Source organism: Lissotriton helveticus, chromosome 10 (genome assembly GCF_964261635.1).
Source record: "Lissotriton helveticus chromosome 10, aLisHel1.1, whole genome shotgun sequence".
In the NCBI taxonomy this organism is placed as follows: Eukaryota; Metazoa; Chordata; class Amphibia; order Caudata; family Salamandridae; genus Lissotriton; species Lissotriton helveticus.
Window position 1 is genome coordinate 152,277,938 of NC_136071.1, and position 21,030 is coordinate 152,298,967.

At 44.9% G+C, this 21,030-nt stretch overlaps 1 protein-coding gene across 8 annotated transcripts in view; it reads left to right on the forward strand.

Moving 5' to 3' along the window:
- The window catches only part of LOC144786046 (kinesin-like protein KIF19), a 1,675,385-nt gene that overhangs the window by 1,105,201 nt on the left and 549,154 nt on the right, over nt 1–21,030 (forward strand). For all 8 annotated transcript variants that reach the window (XM_078664980.1, XM_078664979.1, XM_078664981.1 and 5 more), the window contains one exon: nt 2,370–2,640. In XM_078664980.1, coding sequence (XP_078521106.1) covers nt 2,370–2,640 — 271 coding nt within the window. The remainder of the gene's footprint in view (nt 1–2,369; nt 2,641–21,030) is intronic.

A 21,030-nucleotide genomic window follows, 5' to 3' on the forward strand; every position in this document is an offset into this window, starting at 1 on the left:
AATCTCTTATTTCTTTAAGGATCAGGTCCAGTTTATCTACCTCGTGGTCTTCTGAGGGGGTAGAATTCAGTGTCAGAGGCGTGGAGCCACCCAGGGTCGCATCAGCGACAGGTTCCGCAGGTGCTCCATCCCTGCCATCTATCGCCCTTGTGCCCTTTTGCCCCATGGTGATTATTGCAGGGCAGATGCCAACCACCACTCGAGTCTCATCCACTCGGGCGTCCGTCACTTCCCTTAGACTCCCCAGATCGCAGCAGACGGGCAGCTTCACAGAGGTCGTCAGCGTGGCACCGCCGGACGTGGAGACGCAGGCCGTAGTCGTGTCTGCCCCTCGTTGTGAAGGCAACAGGGGCCACTAACGCTAAATAGATCTTGCAATTCCTCTGCCTCCGGTGCTCTCAGAAATCTCCACTGGCTAATCACTAAACAGAGGATTACTTTTAAATCACTCTGTATTGTTTTTAAGGCATTGCATAACAAAGGACCAAAGCAACTGCAGGCCAGATTAAGGAAATATCCTCCTGGTAGGTTTCTTCGCTCAATCACACTTAATTATGTCCATGAACAGAGATTCAATAAAGTAGGGCAGGGAGGACGCGCCTTCATTGTGAAAGCCAGATAGATTCATTCAATGTATTACTACCACAGCTAGCCAATAATCCTAAGCGGGCAAACTTTTCGGTTAGTAATTTTAACACTCTTGTAGCGACATTCACATTTGACACCATTAATACAAAAACATATTACAAACAATATAAATGAAATACATCATATAAACACCATATACAAACAGAGGGAAAGAAAGGATGCCTCTAATTATTTTATTCATGGGGCACCAGTCCTAATAACATATAAACAGACAAGCGGCCGCTCACTCCTTTCTATAGGCCTGCTTGTTTGACTGCGCTGGAAACTCTTTATTTCAAGGGTCTAATTACAGGGGGATTCTATCCTAAACTACAATCCTGTAGCACCCCTTATAAATCCTGTTCCAGCACTGACCCTGTGCTGGAACAGGATTTATAAGGGGTGCTACAGGGGGTGTAAGTCCACACAAGATGTAAGGGGGCAGCATAGGGAAACACTGACCCTGTGCACTTGTGGGGGAGACAAATAGCAACCCCCCCAGATGCTAAAAGGTTTTCAAAAGTTTATGTCACCGGAACCTGGGTACTCCTGTGGGACCCATTGGTGCATTCCCGTGTCCTGAAAAGACAACCAAGGCCGATTTAAGCACTGGTGGCACCAGATGTGACAAGTGTGACAATCTTTTTTGGTGCCTCCCCTATGACCTCCTCCTCAGATTCCCTCACTACCACCCAGCAAAATTTCCCCTCATATCTCCATTATCCCTCTCTCACATACATTTCATTTGTTTTAAAGTGCTGGTAAACTTTGGCTTTACTAATCCACTCAGCTACCCACGCAACATACAGATCTGTTCTTTGGAGCAGGCATATTAACCCTCTGCTCTATTTTATGGTGAGTCAAAAGTTCCTCTAGACCATACTCCAGTCGCCCGATCTCTAGCAGGGACATTAATCACAAGAGTCGTCTTGAAATTGTAATTGATGCCTGAAAGCTGGATGCACAAGTAACTCGGTAGCAGGTGCTTTTGAATCCTATAAATTAAAGCATAAGTGATTGCTAAACACAGCAGCCCCCCACCTGAAGTTGGTGCCCCCCCCTTCTAGGTTGGCACCACATGTGGTCGTAGCATCCTAAAGCCAGCCCTGGTGACGGCTGCAACATTTTCTTCTGAATTTCAGATGGCCAATCAGATCTCTCAGTTCATTGGGACTGGTTCCCCAGTACTGAAATAGCCAACAGGAGAAAAAGATCCCTCAGCCGATCAGAAGGCCCTTTTTAAAATTTTCTGATCTTGCATGACCAACTGTCCTAATATACCTTACTTTTTAACTCCTTCAACCCCAATACAAGCCCTCTCTAAACCCTAATTTATCAATAAAGGCTGGTCAAATTTACACTAAATCACAAAAAGCACACTTTCTATGTATAGTTAGAATTTTCCGTCAAATTTGGTGTCATTTTCTTAAGTCGTTTTTTGGTATCAGAGAGCAATGTTTCCCAGCTGCAGATTAGTCTGAAACTTTCTAAGAAGGAGTCGAGGTGAATGAAGTTTCTTTTTCAATTCTTAGGTCATTAAAAAAATAACTTGTCTGTCAGGTAAAGTCCGGTGCTGAAAAGTACCTAATGACTTGCATAGTACTAACCTGAGTGGTAAAACTTGTGTGGTAAAGGTATGAGTGTTAAATACTGCATGGCAAAGGTAACTACTGGATGTCTGCGTCAAATGTCAGGTTCTACTATGCAACTGCTTACCTTTAATCAATATATATTTGTTTCAGTGCGAGTTGAAGCAGAGGTTGGCGAATGCAAAACTAAAAGTGTCGCAGCTGAAAGAGAACCTGCCAAATGTGATCAGCAACGATGATCAACAGGAGGTGCTAAGGCTCCTTTGTAAGATTCATGAACTTGAGGTGGAGAATACAGAGTTGCAGGCTGGGTCCATGTGGAAAGAGAATCACTTGTGCCAGAAGGACATTGTCCTTGGGCGATATCAGCAGCACAGATCAATGTGCGAGGAAATTATCCGACAACAACTCATACTGATAGAAGGTAAGTTTGTCACCAGTCTCTAAAACATCTATATTATGCAGTGTTTGCTAGTTTTGAGTTGTGAAATGTGACTTGATCTTGGTGAAAAGACGCTTTTCTTCGTGGCAGCTCTGAAAATGTAATACCAGCTCTCCATCATTGGATCTTTTATAGATTTACATTCTCCAGTATTGTATCTTTTATAGATTCACATGCTTGAATCTTTCCCTTTGTCATGGTGGGAGTCCCATGGTCACTGTAAACTAGCAGTATCAAGCTTTAAACTTAATTCCCCTTGAAATTCAATAGCATTTCAACCAGTTAATATCATTTGAGAACATCCAAACTCCAGCCAATCACAGTACAGACCCAGAGTATCCATCTTCTGCAGGGCCACTATACCTCAGATTTCTTAACACACGTTGTGTGCTAGGGAGTATCCCTGAGCTCTGCTCAGTCATAGTGTTTCTACCTTGACCTTTTGAACTTCAAGCTGGCAGTTCTTTTACTTTAACCATCTCTTCAGCTGAGGATCTATTGAAAGTGAGTGTACCGGTGGCGTGGCTTGGATGGCAGAGCTAATGGCTGCCTGATCCCGTCTCTCTGCACAACGCGTAGACACCAATACTTCCTTCCATGAGTACTGGAACCTAAACATCACGTCTGCACCAGGATTCGGACCCACACGATACGGGGCATGATTTGCGCCCATCACTGGACGTAGGTTTAACCCAGAAACCTTCAAAATTGCAACCAGTGATCTCACCGTCAGCCCTTGCTTAACAGGCCCAAAATGGCAGCCGCTTAGTGCCGAAATAATTTATCCGGAGCTTCGCCACAGCGCTTGGAATGCAAATATCAGCCCTTGGATCACCAGGGAAATGCGGCACCACCAAACACCATAACTAGTTGGCCATAAAAAGAACCTGGATTATCTCTCTTCTGGAACTAATTGTTTTTCCGAGATCACTCTCTCATCGGACCCAGAATGGCGACCTTCCGCCCATTGTTTACACTCCGCAGCTAAGGCGGTCTACAACCGGACTGAGATTCCTACCTGAGCGGCTCCTAGGGCAGTTTAAAGCATCACCAGTTTCCTGTCATCAGTTAAAGGTACGCCTTTCCTGCTTCTAGCTTACCTAACGCGGGCAGTGCGATCGCGTTAATAACTGCCGAAGGCACTGCCTGACTCTAAAATGGCGGCCTCTGAATAAACTTGTGCATTTTACCGATCTCTTCTGCTGCGCCACTGATCGTGGAATTGGGATTGGAATAAAAGTTGCCCACAAGAACTTTAAAGGGAATTTTAGGATTTTAAGGAGCTAATAGGAATTTAAGGAATTTAAGGAGCTGATAGGCCCCTCAACTTCACCAGGGACCTGTGACCAACCTCACTTCTGGTTTGCTGTGTGTACTGCAGGTGGCATATGTACTGCTAGAGACGCTGTGGTCGGTGCCCTTCACTAGCGGCCGTGTACTTGTATAAGCTATAACAACTGGGTAAACGGGGCAAGCAGTCGCCCTGCGGTGTCATCTGCATGTTTCCTGCTGTGTCTCCTGTAGTGATTTTCTGAGTCTCCCACAGCGAGAAAGTGGCTACTGCTCTTAACCACAACTGCAAATAAATACAGCTGTATATTCAAATAATTTCTGGAATGAGGCTTAGTACTATCAAATAAAAAAGCACCAAACTAGTATCAAATTGTGCTCAGATACCAGTGCCCATTCGCCATTACATCACATCTTCCACTCCAGTACTCTGTTCCATATGAACTTATCTGCCTGAACTTACCTGCCTTTCCTTACCGATCTGGTCCTCAAGTGATTTCAGGTTGCTCTGATCCCAGTTGGTATCTACGCTACATATATGCTGTTTCCAATCTGATCTTTTAATCGCTAGCTCCAGCAAGAATCCATCTCCAAGCTGGTCTCCAAGTAACTCTAAGTTGCTTCATGTGTCTCTGAGAACTGCTACTCAACCCTTCTTAATGGTGCCTAAACTACAATAAGGTCCACAGTCACCAGCTCCTCAATAAATAGCTGCATAATACCTGCAGGATCCAGACTGATCCGCCAGAGCCCTACTACCGGCTGTACCTATTACTTAGCTAACTTTTTCACCTCAACCATCATTTTAAGCTACCACCCTAAGTCATTCCGAATTCCATGGCAGAAGAAAACCCCAAAGCGCAATACAAACGTTCCAAAGGTGAACCTGCGATATCTGATTCACCAATTAAGGCCAAAGCCCATGTGAACAGCACAATGGAAATGATCCTTAAGAAACTAGCAGATGTCCATGACTTGGTTAAATCAACCAAACAAAACACGGACGCCATGCAATTAGAACTGACCGCAATCCGTGCTGACATGAACATAATTAACTCTAAAATCACCGCCTTGGAACAAAGAATAAGTGATGTGGAAGAATCTTTGTCCCGAATTGACAAAGAGATGAAATCACTACTGGCTGTTACCAATGGCTTGAAACGTCAAGCAGCCAAGTTGGAAGACAGAAATAGGAGGGGCAATGTTAGAATTTTTGGCTTTCCAGAGGGCTCAGAAGACTCAGCAGAATCATGTATTGCCTTTTTGTAGAATTGGATCCCCCAAATTATGGGTATTAAGTTCCATAATGCTCTAGAACTTGACCAAGCTCCCAGAATTCCGAGCTACAACTCAAAAGCGAGGAAACAACCTGACCATTCATCTGCAAAGCTCTAAGGTACCAACACACAGACGCCATCCTCAGCTTTGCACGCAAAAATCGCCAGATAACCTGGAATGGTCAAAAAAATTACTTTCACACAAGATTACTCAAAACCTACTGTGGACACAAGAAAAGGCTTTCTGCTACTAAGAGGCAGGCTATGTGACAAAAATATCCAATTCTCATTTGCAGGTCCTGCTAAATATTAAATCATAGAGAACTGGAGATTTCACCTCTTCACAGACCCGATCGATCTCTCAAACTACTTGGCTGCCTTACCACGCAATACATGGGCCATTCGGCCTCCTCCTCCAGTAAGAGGAAAACTTGATATGCTTTTTCCAATATGCTGATAATCTTATACATACTGTCCATAGCTTGCCATTCCACCTAACATGGTTGACACCATGCTGTTACTGTTTATTATTGATTTGCCCATCAATAGAATTGAGTGCAGTAACTAGTAAGATTCTGGATGGGATTCCTGATTGCATTTAATTATCCTTTTGTCTATTCAACCCAGAAGTGTTTCTATTATATAGATATGCTATAGATTGTTTAGTTCTAGTTAAAACGGTTTATAGTGCATGGTACATGGTACGGATGTATGACGTTACAACGCATACTTTTACATCGCATGCCTTTACAACGCGGTATTTACAACGAATACCATTACAACGCATAGTGCTTTTAGGCGCTGGATAGTGATTTATTTAATTTACTATTCCAACTCCAGTCCCCGTGGATAGTAGGGAAGGTGTTGGATAGTAAATTAAATATATTCCCTATCGTAGAGCGCCCCCCAGCGCAATGCGTTGTAATGGTTTGCATTGTAAAAGTTGCGTCGTAAAGGCACTACGTGGTAAAAGTTGCGTTGTAAAGGTTGTACACCACATGGTACATATAAGAAGGTTGTTTATTTAGATGTTATATAATACTATATAATGAATTCTTTCTCCAAGTTGTGAGAAAAACGCTCCTGCTGTCGCACCTCCATCTAACGATGACCTCCGGGTTAGGGAGGGGTGGGAGGGGGTTGAAGGGAGGGATTGGGGTTTTTTGGATTTTTCTTTGGGTATTCTCAGTTATTTTACTATTCGCATTCCTATTGCTTTTTTCTTTATCCTTATTATCTTTCCTGACCTGCTGTACATTGTACTTACTGCTACATTTTGTCCACACTCGACAAGAGTTCCTGCTTACTGCTTATCTTACATATGCTTGTATTTCTACTGCTTTATCAGCATTCAACACAAGTCACCCACACACATCTAGCCTTCATATGATGACTTATGATGTCAGTATAAATAAATAAATAAGTCTTCGTAGTATGCCTGTCATTCATTGTACCCTACATAAGTCCAGTTTAATCAACCACCACCTTCATATGTAATGACACAAAATAAGACATATAATATTACCGAAGACATTAGCGTCTCCTTAAATCTGAAAGGGCTTAACCACCCGATTAAACGCCGCAAAATCACTGATTACCTAGAAAAATCTAAAGACAATATCATACTACTACAGGAAACTTAATTATCTGGGGAGGACGCAGCTTTTATTAAACATAATTGGATATGACATGTTTCATGCTCACCCGCAGACCATAAAAAAAAGGAGTTATCACTCTTATAGCGAAAAAATCGAACATATTCCTCAAATCACATTTTCATGATGATGAAGGCAGAATGTTGTTTACACATCTGAAAAAAGGGGACAACTCTGTACGTATTGTAAACATATACGGCCCTAACACAAACAAACCAAATTTCTGGGAGATTATATCAAAAATCATAGAGAATCTTCCCCAGGATGATCTCATCATAGTTGCAGATGATGGTAATATCCCTTTAGACCCTGTAATAGACCGCTAATCCACTTGTAAATATCATGTCACAAGATCTCACTGTGTTGTGCAAAAAATATGTTCTAAATTTTACCTCAAAGATTCTTGGTGTCTTCAACACCCAGACACTAGGGATTACACTTTATATTCAGTCCCACACAACTCATACACTAGAATTAACTACATACTTATTTTGGGATCATTCACACATCTAATTGATCAGACAGATATTTCGCCGAAGTTAGTGTCCGATCACTCTTGTATCAGTGCTAAATTAGCCGGCAGCCACAATAAACCTTCGCCCAAAAGATGGCGTTTTAATAATGATGTCCTATCAGATCCTAATGATAAAGAGAAAACTGAAGATGCGATCACAGATTACCTTAACCATAATGATCTTCCTGAAACAAACGTAGGCACCCTTTGGGACGCACTGAAGGCAACCATTAGGGAGTCCTCATAGTGATTAAAACAAAAATCAATAAAAACTTGTAAGCTGAACTAGTGAATTTGGAACGTGAAATAAAACTTCTAGAGACTACACATGCCAACTCGCTAAATAATAATAATATTCTCAACCAACTAACACAAAAGAAATATGAATAGAATACAATTTTGAGTAGACGAGCAGGGATATGGATAATAAATTCAAAGGCCTCAAACTCTGCAAAGCCACCAGAGCAGGTAAAATGCTAGCTTCCTACTTTAAACACAAACAGAACCAAAACACTTTCTCATCAATCAAAGATACTAATAATTAAAGTCACACTAAACAGAAAGAAATTCTAAACACCTTTAAATCCTTCTATGAATACTTGTACCGGAACGAGCAAGTGTTTAATTTAGAAGGGTGCACCCAATATCTGAACAAATTGAACCTCCCCAAACTAAATAAAATAGACAAACAGCCTCTAGGGAAACCAATAAGCAAATTAGAAGTGTCAAATTCTATTAAATCCTTGAAAGACAATAAGGCCTCGGTTCCTGACGGCTTCACAGCACCATTTTATAAGACATTTGCGGAACTTCTACAACCTACCATGTTAAAAGTGTTTGATAACATAGCTAATAAGGGAAGTATAACTAACTCCATGACAGAGGCCAACATCATAGTTATTCCTAAAGAAGGGAAAGCTCCCCTACTTCCAAAAAATGACAGACCAATATCTCTCATTGTTAGAAATGGGATTTCTGGTTGGCTAAGGCTTGCGACGAAGCCAGGCAGAAACCACCACTCTAGTCAGGGCAAGGGAGTTACATGCCAAGATAACCCCTGCTCACCCCCTTGGCAGCTTGGCACGATCAGTCAGGCTTATCCCAGAGGCAATGTGTAAAGCGTTTGCGCAACACACACACACACACACACAGCTGCAACACACTAGGCACACCACAAAAAGGAACTCCACATAAGGTTATATATATAAAAATAGCCTTTGTATTACCATAAACACATTAGATCATAATCACCCAGTAACACTGTGCCAACTGGCACTGGGCAGTATTTATAGGGGTTTATATATACAGGACAGGGCCACGTGGGTCACTGTCAGAATCAGCACTTGGTAGAAATAGTACTTAGCACAAAATAGCAATTGTAGCACAAAATAATACTTGTAGAACACAAACAGTAACCACTGGTAAAAGGTAGGTACACACTACGCAATCCTAATCACCTTAGGCGGAGTTCACGCAGGAAAACATCAACTCACTAGTATAAAATCTACTAGGCAAAACAACCTCCTAATCCTGAAACACATTTAGAGGTATAGGCATAAAGGCATTTCACATTATGCATAAATCACATTAGGCAATTATCACAACCACAAATCACCAATCACCTTGCGCAGAGTCACATCAGGCACTGACCCCAGGCCAACTGGCCTTCCGTGGGGCTCAAATACCCAATGTCCAGAATGTCTGGGCTAACTGCACACGTAGACCAAAAGAAGAGCGCACAGAAGAACAGGCCTAAACGTAGCAGCTGCCCACTAATTGCTTGGAAGCTGGGGCACTGCGCATGGGCACCAGCGTGCCTCCGGAGCCCTCTCTCTGGGCTCTTCAATCGGCAAAATGCCCCAAACCACGCTGGAGCCATGGGGCTCTGAATCCTCCAGAAAAGCCCCCGTGGGTGTGGGAGCCACGCGGGCTCTGAAGCAGTATTGCCCCAAATCACGTTGGAGCCTTTCAGGCTCGGAATCTTCCAAATGCCCCCGCACGTTGGAGCCACGAGGCTCTCAATCGCCAAGAAATGCCCCCGGGTTCGTTGGAGCGGCCCGCTGCCTTCCGGGGGCCGCTCTACAACTAGATTGGATCTTCCCCCACCCCGAGGCGCCTGCACTCACCGGGCTGCTTCTGGCGGGGAGTGCAGTGTGTCTCCTCTCACCGCGGCGGGGGCAGGCACCGGCAATGTGCCTCAGGCCCCACTCCGCCTCACATACACAGCTGCTGCAGGACAAGGGGCTCTCCTCACAACATGGGAGCTCCGCCAGTGACCGCAGCACTTCTCTGCCCCTCAACTGCACTACGTGGCTCTTGATCGGCGCATCTCTTCATTTCCGGGTGATCACGTAGGCGCGGGGCTTCCGTCGGGAAAACGGAAGTCCCGCCCCACCTCAGGCAATACTCGGCCTGACTTCCGGTTTCGGTTTTTCTTGGTGGCTCGGGCCGGCGGCGGTGAATCGGCCACAAATGAGGGGTAGGCTCCCTCGAGAGCAAAAGCAAATGCAACAGCGGGGTAGGCACCCGCAATAGATAATAAAAGTCGGCAAATATGCGGGGTGGGCACCCGGCCCGAAATCGGCAATTATGCGGCAGGCAGTACGGGGTGGGCACCCGTGCCGCAAACAAACACCCTCATGGGGGAATCCCTCACCAGGGGATTCCCTCTCCAAGGATGCACAAGGAGGACAGGTATAGCGGTCCCAGGGCGCTGAAAGGCGCAACCAGGTCCTGGAAAATCCAAAGGCACAGCACAAGGTTTCCAGGGCAAGGAAAATTCCTCAGAAAGTCCTGTTGAAGGTAGGGGGCAAAGGCTGGGCCCAGGGGCCAGCTCACAGGGCCCTCCAGGCAGGGAGGCAGTCCCCAGTGGCGGTTCCTCCTGGTGCTCAGCAGCAGCAGGCCCCCCTCAAGATAGGATCCAGAGTGAACAACATACATGGGGTCACATCCCCTTCTTATACAGGCATTTCCTTTGTCTGGAGGGTGCAGGGTAGGGGGAAAACCAGACGCAGCTGGTTCTGGAGCACTTTGTGTGCTCAGCCCCCCTCCCATCAACATGCATATCTCTCCATTCACCACCGGGGCAGACCCATCCTGACTCTTGGAGCCAGGCACACCAGCCAGATCCAGCCAATCACAAGCCAGACAGTCAATTCACATTTACTACACAGACATGCCAAATTCTAGAAGTGGAACTTCTACAACAGACACATTAAATCTGTGCACATCATCGCGCAGCATTTAATCTCACGAGTCCGCACATACCAAACTCGCCCCTGCACTCCCCACGCATCAGGAACTACCATGGTCACACACATTCCCCATGCATTCCTATGGGAGGCAGGGCAATCTCACAACATGCACTCAGAGTGCGCACGCACTTTGCACTGGGACACAGTGGTAAAGTGCGCAGAAGCCAAAAACAACCAACACCAGGTCACATATAAAAGCAAAAAGTTTAGGGGTGAACCTGCCAGAAGGGCCAAGTCCAACACTCATCAATGTACGTAAACATTTTAGCCACGAGACTTAATATAGTCCACCCACAATTAATAAGTAACTCCCAAGTAGGTTTTCTTAAAAACCGCATGTCGAACAACAACACCAGCTTGCCATGTCGTGCTCTAGGAAATGTAGCTTTTAAACTAGATCCATCCATAGCAATCACCCTGGACGCAGAAAAGGCGTTTGATAGGGTCTCATGGCCCTTCTTAGAACAATGCATGCATTCATTTAACTTAGGTAACCCCTACATAAATATGGTCATGGCCCTTTACTCGAAACCCACTGCGCGTATTGCAATTAACGGTTCCCTTTCTGAGTTTCTCACTTTCCAACAAGGTAAAAGACAAGGCTGCCCACTTTCACCATCCCTCTTCCTACTAGCATTTGAGCCCTTAATACGAGACCTCAAACAGAATACAGACAGCAAAGGAGTAGGTTTTAATAATACTCAAGTTAAATTTGCAGCTTATGCGGACGATATCCTAATAGTAACAGAATACCTGAGTCCCTCAATTAATGTTCTGATGCTAATGATAAGGAAATACTCTACTCATTCTGGGTACAAACTAAATAGAGACAAAACGGAGGTAAAACCCTTGAACGTTCACTGCACCGGAGAGATTCTAGGCAACTTAGGTCTTGCATGGCAACCAGGATTTATAAAATGCTTAGGTATAGAATTTGGTGGCAATATCATAGACACACAACATCATAATGAAAATACCACACTAGAGAAAATTAAGAAACCTCAAGACGCTTGGTCTCCAAAATGTATCACTTGATGGGGCAGAATTGAAGCAATAAAGATGATGATTACACCCTTAATCAACTATCTAATCAACAAGCTCCCTTATTAATATTATAAAATTGATTCTTGGTATAGCACATGGCTACCCTTAGGCATCTCTGCGCTGGTTGCGACCAAAAGCACATTCCAGTTTTACTCCAGTTTCTGGAAAAACCACGTCTTTAATTGTTTCCTGAATGAGAAGTGGTGGGTTGTGGATCTAAGCTGTAGGGGAAGTGAGTTTCACAGAATGGAGGCATTGTATGAGAACATACGTCCCCCTGTTCTTACTTTCCGGATTTTCTGAACCTTGGCTAGGAACAGATTGGCAGATCTCAGGTTACGCATGGGACGACGGAAGGACAAAAGGGTGGAGTGAATTTTGGGGCCTATGCCCCAGAGGGTCTTATGTGCGATGCAGAGTGATTTAAACATTATGCATTCCGAGATGGGAAGCCAGTGTAATGCCTTCAGTGCTGGCTTAGCCGATTGTTTTCTGGGGATGTTATATATTAGTCTGGCTGCACAGTTCTGTACCACTTGAGTTTTCTTATTCTCCAGTATTGTATCTTTCATAGATTCACATGCTTGTATCTTCCCCGTTGTCATGGTGGGAGTCTCCCGGTAAAAGAATAACCATAGCAGTAGAAGAAAAAACTGCCTGGAAACCATAGAGAAGTATAACAATAGGTAACCTCTCCTCATCATTATGTCGACCAAACTACAGCCAATCAGCTGCCAGCACCACCCTACACCATCCCCATCAGAGCCACCGTACCTAAGATTTCCAACCACCTTCGTGTGAGAAGGAGCCTCCCTGAGCTGAGCTCAGTTTATTCTCTACTGAACTTTTGACATTCTACAGTTGGAAGTAAGGTATTGATTTCCATTCTTATTTCTTGAAAATGTCTGAAAGCTCCAAGAAGAGAATCTTCAGATCTTGCAGATCCTGTGGCAAAGCCAGATTATTTTCTGAAGACCCACACAAGGAATGCTTGTACTGCTTGTATCCCAAGCATGTTACTAAGGACTGCAAACATTGTCGTACCTTCTCTGCTAAAACACTCAAAGACAGAGAAGCTCGCCTGTTATTATGGCTTCAAAAGAAGAAAGCTACAGACTCTGAGTCTGAGGTTGAAGCCAAGGGACATTCCTCTAAAAAGCATAAGAGAGAGTCCTCTGAGGAAAAAGGAGATCAAAAGAGACAAAAATCAAATAACACCAAAGAAGGTGAAACTTCTTCTTCTCTTCCTCCAACTCATCACAAGCCTTCCTTAGAAAAGAAGACTCCGTCGTCGTTACCGTCGATGAAAACGAAGGAAATTCCTGTCAGATCGCCGAAGAAGCCATCCACGACTCCGACGACGATCTCGACGACGACTATGATTGCGTCGTCGACCACGGTGACAATGACGACTCCATCGACGGTGAGTGTCAGGCCTTCGTCGACGGCAAGATCTTCATCGACTATGATCCCGTCGACGAGCCAGTCATTGGTTCCGTCGACGACCCCGTCGGCGATCCAATCGACGATACCGTCGACGAGGAGAACATCGTCGACGATGACAATTGGATCTCCGACGATGATGACATCAACTTTCATTTCCATTAAGAGAATTACCCCGAGCCCGTCGACGAGTAAGAAAGGAGAGTTTTCTACTCCCAAAATTTCCCCTCTGCTTCCATCCACTATTCTAGATTGCCAGGAATCTCACAGCTGCATATTTAAAAGTCAGGAAACAGAGGAGGAGGATTTTCAAGAGGTTCAAGAACAATTCTCTTTTAAGGATCTGCCAGTAAGAGGCCCTAAACGTTATGAGTCATTTCATCAGGCTTATGATTATGAAGAGGAGGAGGAAGTAAGTCCCAATGTTCAGGAGGAGGCTATGTTGGTGCCAATATCTTTGATTTCTGACTTAAGGCACATGATAGACAGCTCTTACCGCTGTTTTCCCGAAGATAATGCTTCAGTCTCTGCACCTGCTCCTGCAAGTATTCCTCAACCTGTGAAGGAAACGCCAGTGGTTCAGTCTCCTCCTCCAGTCCAACGAGTTGACGCTCCGAAGGTAATAACAATCCGGGATGACTTGATGGATTCTGATCACGAAGATCAAGCTGAAGAAGGAGAGATTCCCCAGGATGATGTAGTTGGAGATGAATGGGACCAATACATCGTTCCAACTTCTCCTTTGTCTCCATTGCCTCAAGCGAGTTCTCTACCAGAGGATATAGCCGGTTTTCATGACTTGATTGAAAAAGCCGCAAAAAGATTTGAGCTTACTATGCCAATAAAAGAAAGTGAATGTTTCCTTTATGAGTTCAAAGAGTCATCTCGAAAGTCAGTAAGGGCTATTCCGATAATCCAGCACATCTGGGATGAAGGAATAAAATTGATGAGAAATCCGGCATCAGTTCCAGCATCAATTCCTAAACTTGACAAGAAATATCGTGCTCCAGAGAGAGCTCCAGCATGTCTAATTGGGCATCCTCGTGCGGATTCTGTTGTTACTCAAGCGGCACAGAGACGCTCCAAAAATCCAGTGGCAACCTGTTTATCGCCTCCTGATAAGGAGGGTAAACGAATGGACAGTATTGGAAAATGCTTTGCAGTTATGGAGGAAGCGTCTATTAAGGTAGCAAATGCAATGGTGCTTATCAGTAGATTTAACAGACAGATGTGGTCAGACATCGCACCAATCCTGTCCTATCTTCCAGAAGACAAGAAAGAGGAGGCAAATGCAATTTTGCAAGATGGAGCCCGAGCAGCATTTGAGTCAATAGATGTAGCGATGGACATAGTGTCTGTAGGTTTTCATCAAATGGCTGGAGCGGTTGCTCTTCATAGGCAGGGATGGCTAAAATCAACATCTTTTAGGCCTGAGGTCCAATCAAAAATCATGGACATGCCTTTTGATGGAGGAAGCCTATTTGGAAAGCACATTGACGAGGCTCTTCAAGGAATAAAAGCAGACACTGATCCTGCTAGAGCTTTGGGATCATTACAGCAAGGACGCTACCAGTCGTTTCGTGGCAGAGGATCAAGAGGACATTTCCAGCAACGTTCCTCTTTTCAGTCAAACAGGTACCAGCCGTACCATCAACAGGGGTACCGTCAATTCTCCTCCAATCAACAGTATCGGTCCTCTAATACATCTTTTCAGCAGCAAGGAAGGAGAAAAACTGCTGCAAGAGGAAAGGCGAAAGATTCTGGTCGAAGACAGTGATATTCTTCAGGTGCCGTCTCATCTCAAACAGTTCCATTACTTGTCTCAATTTCTAAATTATTGGCAATCAATAACATTGGACAAATGGGTGTTAGACATTATAACACAGGGTCACACCCTGGAACTCTCACAAAAACCTCTGAATCGCCCACCAGAAATCAAAATCATCTTTCAGCCCTCAAGCCATAAATTTTAACTCTCATAATGAAAGGAGCAATAGCAGAAGTGCAACCAGATCAACAGGGAACAGGATTCTATTCGCACTTTTTCCTCATAAAGAAAAATCAGTCTTCCAAATGGAGACAGGTAATGGACCTCAGAGATCTGAACAAATACATAAAGAAAATCTTGTTCTGCATGCTGTCATTACACCAAATCCTCCTTTTGCTTCGCAGAGGAGATTACATGGTCTCTCTAGACCTTTTGGATGTATATTTCCATATCCCAATCCACGAAAAACACAAACGGTATCTGCGGTTCATGGTGGCGGGCGCCATTACCAGTTCAAAGTTTTACCTTTCTGCCTAAAATCTGCCCCAAGGGTTTTCACAAAATGTATGGCACCAATCGCAGCACATCTAAGGCAGCAAGGTCTCCAAATTTTCTCATATTTGGACGACTGGCTGATATACGGAACATCGTACCAGGAGGCACAGCAGTCTTTACAAATCTGTATGGATCTTTTCCAGAAATTGGGCCTTCGAATAAACAAAGAGAAGTCCTCTCTTTCTCCGACACAGTCTCTTCAATTCCTCGGAGCGATATTGAAAACTGAGGAAGCGAAAGCTTTTCCCTCAGAGGAACGCATAACAAAGATTTTAAATCTGACAGCATCGATAAGATCAAAAAAGTCCACCTCCATCAGGATCCTCAAATCTTTACTGGGAATGATGTCATCCTGTATCCCATTGATTCCCAATTGCCGTTTGCATATGAGATCACTACAAGAATCCCTAGACAAACAATGGGTTCAAGCTCTAGGTTCATTCGAAGACAAACTAGTCATCAACTCTCAGATCAAACGGGCAATGTCATGGTGGGGTATCAGGAGCAACTTGACAAAGGGCCTGCTATTCGAACCTCAATCTCCAAGTTACGTCATGACATCAGACGCTTCATTGCAAGGTTGGGGTGCGCACCTGCAAGACCTAGAGATTCAAGGCCATTGGTCTCCTCAAGAGTCAAAACTTCACATCAATCTCTTGGAATTAAAAGCAGTTTTCCTGGGTCTTCATGCCTTTCTTCCCAGAATTCGTGGTTCATTAGTCCTGGTAAGGACCGACAGCACAACAACAATGTTCTATCTTCTGAAACAGGCTGGCACAAGGTCAAAGCCCCTGTCTGCTCAGGCACAAACAATTTGGAATTGGCTTCTACATCACAGCATAGCTCTACAGGTGGAACATGTTTCTGGGGTAGACAACACAAGAGCAGATTTGTTAAGCAGATCATCGGCCATTTGCCACGAGTGGGAACTGAATCAAGGCCAACTTCGTTGAATATTCAATCTATGGGGCAAACCAAATTTGGACTTGTTTGCGACTCAAATCAACTTAGTTAAAGCTCTGTGAGTATGTGGCGCGGTGTTGCAGACAAGAAGGGGCAACTACGGCTGTTTTTAATTATTTGCTTATACTGTTTTTAATTGTGTTTTAAGGGCTTGAACTTACTTTTAAATTTACTTACACCAGGCAGGCTTAGGGGGTGATCTCCCTCCCTCCCATACGATCAGCTCCATTACCGCTCTCCTGAGTGCGGGCCCGTCCGTGCGAGCGGATCCACCATCTTTGGAGTTAGCGGTTCAGCTTTCGACGCTGGTGGGGCATAAAAACTGATGACGGAGCGAACGCGCAGCGGACGCGCGCAGAAGCCAAAGGAAGGGCGTCTGCGCCCATCCACGCTAAGGACGCGGTCAGCGCGAGCCATGCTGCCCCTCCTATTGGAAATTACGGAGCTGTGGCAGGTGGGTGCACCATTAGGTATACTGGTGATGAGCTACACAACATAGGGGACCGGGGTAAAGGTACGGGGAGTATTAGATTTGCAGAAACAGCTTTACCGATCTCTGACTTTGTGAGTAAAAACCTGCTGTCCTGCGGACTTTTGAATGTAAGATCTTTGCCCAAACACTGTGTAGAAACTCAATTGCTGCTGGAGCATCATGGTTTGGAGGTTCTGTTCATGACGGACACCTGGACTTGCCCGGACTGTGATGTTGACTCGGGTGTGGCTTGTCCGCCCGGCTATACATTCTGTCACAAACCCAGACTGAGTGGGAGAGGGGGGGGGATTGGGGTGATCTATAAAGACTCCTGGGATCTGGTCACTATTGATATTGACGAGATTGAGGGAATCAAACTTTTAGGCTTTGCCATTAAAAATGTCCACCCCTATGTTTTAACAGGGATTATTTGTTATGGGCCCCCTTGGGTCTACGGAATTGTGTAACAATCTAGCTAACTTTTTTCATCTTAAGATCAAAACTATTATTGATGAGTTAGGAGAGGAGAATGAGCATGCGATGCTTGGAGCCACTGACTCCGTGGGTATTGGTGATAAGGAGAAGAAGGTTAAGAATATTCCTATCTTCTACCCAGATATTAAAAATTATAACTATTTAACCGAGTTTGCGCCTTTGACCTTGGAAGAATTTTGTAAAGTAGCACAGGGCATTTCATCTGGCTCCCCCTTAGACCCTGTACCTCATAAAATTGGGAAGACTTTTGAGACAGAATTGGTTCCTACTCTGCGGTTAATTTGTAATCAATCCCTCAACAGCGGTGTAGTGCCGTTGCAGTGGAAACAAGCTTTGGTAACCCCACTGCTCAAAAAGGCCTCTCTGGATCCAGAATGTCCCAAGAACTATAGGCCGATTTCTCTCCTGCCCTTTCCGTCCAAAATTACGGAGAAAGTGGTCAGTAGGATGCTCTCCAATCACCTGGAACAGCACAAATTGCTGGAGGAGGCTCAGTTCGGCTTTCGGCCTGCTCATGGTACGGAGTCGGCCCTGGTGACCTTGATGGATAAACTTCGGTCGCGGGCAGACAGGGATCCGGCAGCGGTTCTTATTCTGCTTGACCTGTCTGCCGCGTTCGACACGGTCAACCATGGGACTCTGTTGAGCAGGCTGGAGAAGGTGGGGGTGAAGGGCTGTGCTCTTCAATGGTTCCAATCTTTCCTCACGGGTCGAACTCAGGCAGTATCTCTTCCTCCTTATCAGTCTGATCTGATTAACATCACACATGGGGTGCCACAGGGCTCAGCAATCAGCCCGATTCTTTTTAATATATATATGAAACCTCTGATTGCAGTTGTCAAAGAGCTCAGGATTAACATCACAAATTACCTCGACGACACGCAGCTCATTTTCTCATTGGAGGGAGAGCAGTCTACCTTTATTGAAGAGTTCCACTGCTGCTTGCGTGACACGGCTCAGTGGCTGAAGGGCAACTCACTACAATTTAATGCCGGCAAGACGGAGGTGCCCTTCTGCTCTGCGGATAGTGTTCCCTCAGTGCTGCCAAGTAACTTCTGGCCTAGCTTACCATGGAAGCTCAGGTCACCAGAACGGTGGGTAGCTGCCTTGCGATTATCAGATCCTTATGTAAAATTCTTCCTTTACTACTCCCTCAAGCACAGGCATTAGTTGTACAGAGTACAGTTTTGAGCAGACTGGACTATTGTAATGCCCTTCTGCTTGAATCTCTTTTAGACAGACTTCTCAGAATTCAGTCGACCGCAGCTAAACTTGCTTTGTGCTGGCCTAGAAGGTCTTCGTCCACCCGGGCCTTTGGAGTTCTGGACTTTTTGGTTCCGTCCAGAGGTGTCAGGGATAACACCCAAAGACCCCGGAGTTCCACCTGTCTCGGTGCACAAAACAAACAGAAACACGGGCTTCTCGATGGTGGCGTCAAAGACCAAAGGTTTATTACTGCAGGGACACAGAAGTCACAGAAACTACACATGGGCAGTATCTAGGAGCCTGTTCAATTTGTAAAAAGAGGGTTGCTCCTTATATACTAAATATTGGGCTTCAGGCAAATTCTTTACATGTTACCACAGTTCTAAACATTCGTGTCTTAAACAATAAATATTTGGCGTTGCACAGGAATCGTCAACAGTATCTGATGTCAAAACATTACGAATGAGGGGTTCCCACTAGTCCATCATAATCCCATGTCAATTCTTCATTCAAGACCCGGACCGCCTCATCGTAAATTTCGTTACCTCCCCCTAATAAAGGCCCAGAAGGAAAGGGGCAGAGCCAGGTGCAGAAGATAGAAAGACAGGATAAGAAATGTTTGTGGGTCGTAAATGGGCACGGTTACCAGCTTCGGCCGCCTAATCATGATCAGGCCAACGAACACAAGAACCAGTATAGCAGGACTGGCCTCAGGCTGGGGAGGCAGTTCTTGCCGAGTCATGCTGCTACAGCGTTGCTGGCCTAAGGTGCACGTGTCACTCGCAAGGTGAATCGCCGGTTAAGGCCTACGTGTCCTTAAATAAGAAGAAGTCATTGCGTGTCCATTGACTATGTGAGGGCAAGGAATACAAAATGGCTTCCGTGTTCTAAGATGGATGCCATGGGTAAATCACAAATGTGTTGGTAACAGGAGTGCTCTTGCTCGTAGCATAGCGAAAACACCAGGATATACTAAATGGATCATTTGCGGTTCACTGATACCAAAATTATGTATTTACGACAATGTTACAAACACGAATAAAATCGTCACGGAACCTCAGACCCTCCTTTTGCCCTTACATAGGCAATTACTCAGTCTATATCAGAGTCAGAGTCTAATTCTATGCTCATTAGGTCAGTGACATGTCGTTGTATCATCATCCTGTCTCGTGCCTTTTCTCCTAATGCAGGTGGTTTTCTGAAACAGGTTGCAGCACAGAGGCTACACAGAGCGGGACCGCATTGGATAATAAGACAGCACGAGAACAGAAATACTAGGATGACACCAATAACCATCAGAACCTTCCATCCCCACGCTGATACCAGAGTCCAAAACCACTCCATGAAGGACCAGTTTCCCTTATCTACGTGTATAGAGTCGGAAATCTTATGTAGCTTAGAGATTGCTTCATAGACTGTTGGAGCATTATTTGGAATAAAGACACAGCAGCTCGATTGGATCATTCTGCATACCCCACCTCGATCTGCAAGTATTACGTCTAGAACCATACGGTTCTGCAACGTCATGAGACGATCCGCCTGAAGCTCAGCTGTTAAGTTACTAAGGGCACCTGCAGTTTCTGTAATAGTAGATTCAACTACCCGTGTTAGTTGACGAAGATTTCTACTATTAGCCATAGGCCCCCAAAACGGAAGGAAACCTTTGAAAAAGTCTCCAGCTTCTTGACCAGCGGTATCTTCCTTGCTGAAGACACCTCTTGCTACTCTGGTTTTGTGATAATCTGAAGAAGCAGTGTATGTCGGGGGTAACAATCGAGCAATATAACATGAACCTGAAAAGTCAGCAGGCAGCCATGTATATGCTCTGTCCTGACAAATGAAGTAGGTACCCCTAGCAGTCAGAAAGGCAGGGGAGGAGTTAGACGGAAATACGTAAGTCTCAACGCACTCACTCCTCCCTAGCTGAGCTCTCGGATTTCTCCCATTTCCTTGCAAACAGACCTGCCCTTGGTGAGGCACGACCCAAACTGAAGTGGAGCTTTTACGCTTGTTTTCTCCCAAACTAAGGCGATACTCTGTAGAGTTCCAACTCAAATACACCAGTAATTCACCTCTAGGATAAGATGGAGTATTATTGACGTCTTTAATCATGTCAATAATTCCCTGGACTAAAGCTTTGTTGGCTGAGTTGTATTTAGTGGACCGTGGTGGACGCGGAGGATAGGTTTCAAGGGCATATGAAAAAATGGTCTGAAAGGCCTGAAATGATCCATTATAGCTGAAAGGCAAGACTAGATAGGGAATGCCTTTATCCATAGTGTGGGGTATCAAGCCACACACCCAGCAGTCTGTAGTATTAACTATCAGTTGGTGTTGATGCAAGAGCTGTACAAATGTATTGTTAATAAATTCTGAGCGTCGAGCTTGTTCGTGTTCAGGAAATGAGTGAAAAGAATGCATAGAAGAAACCGTAGA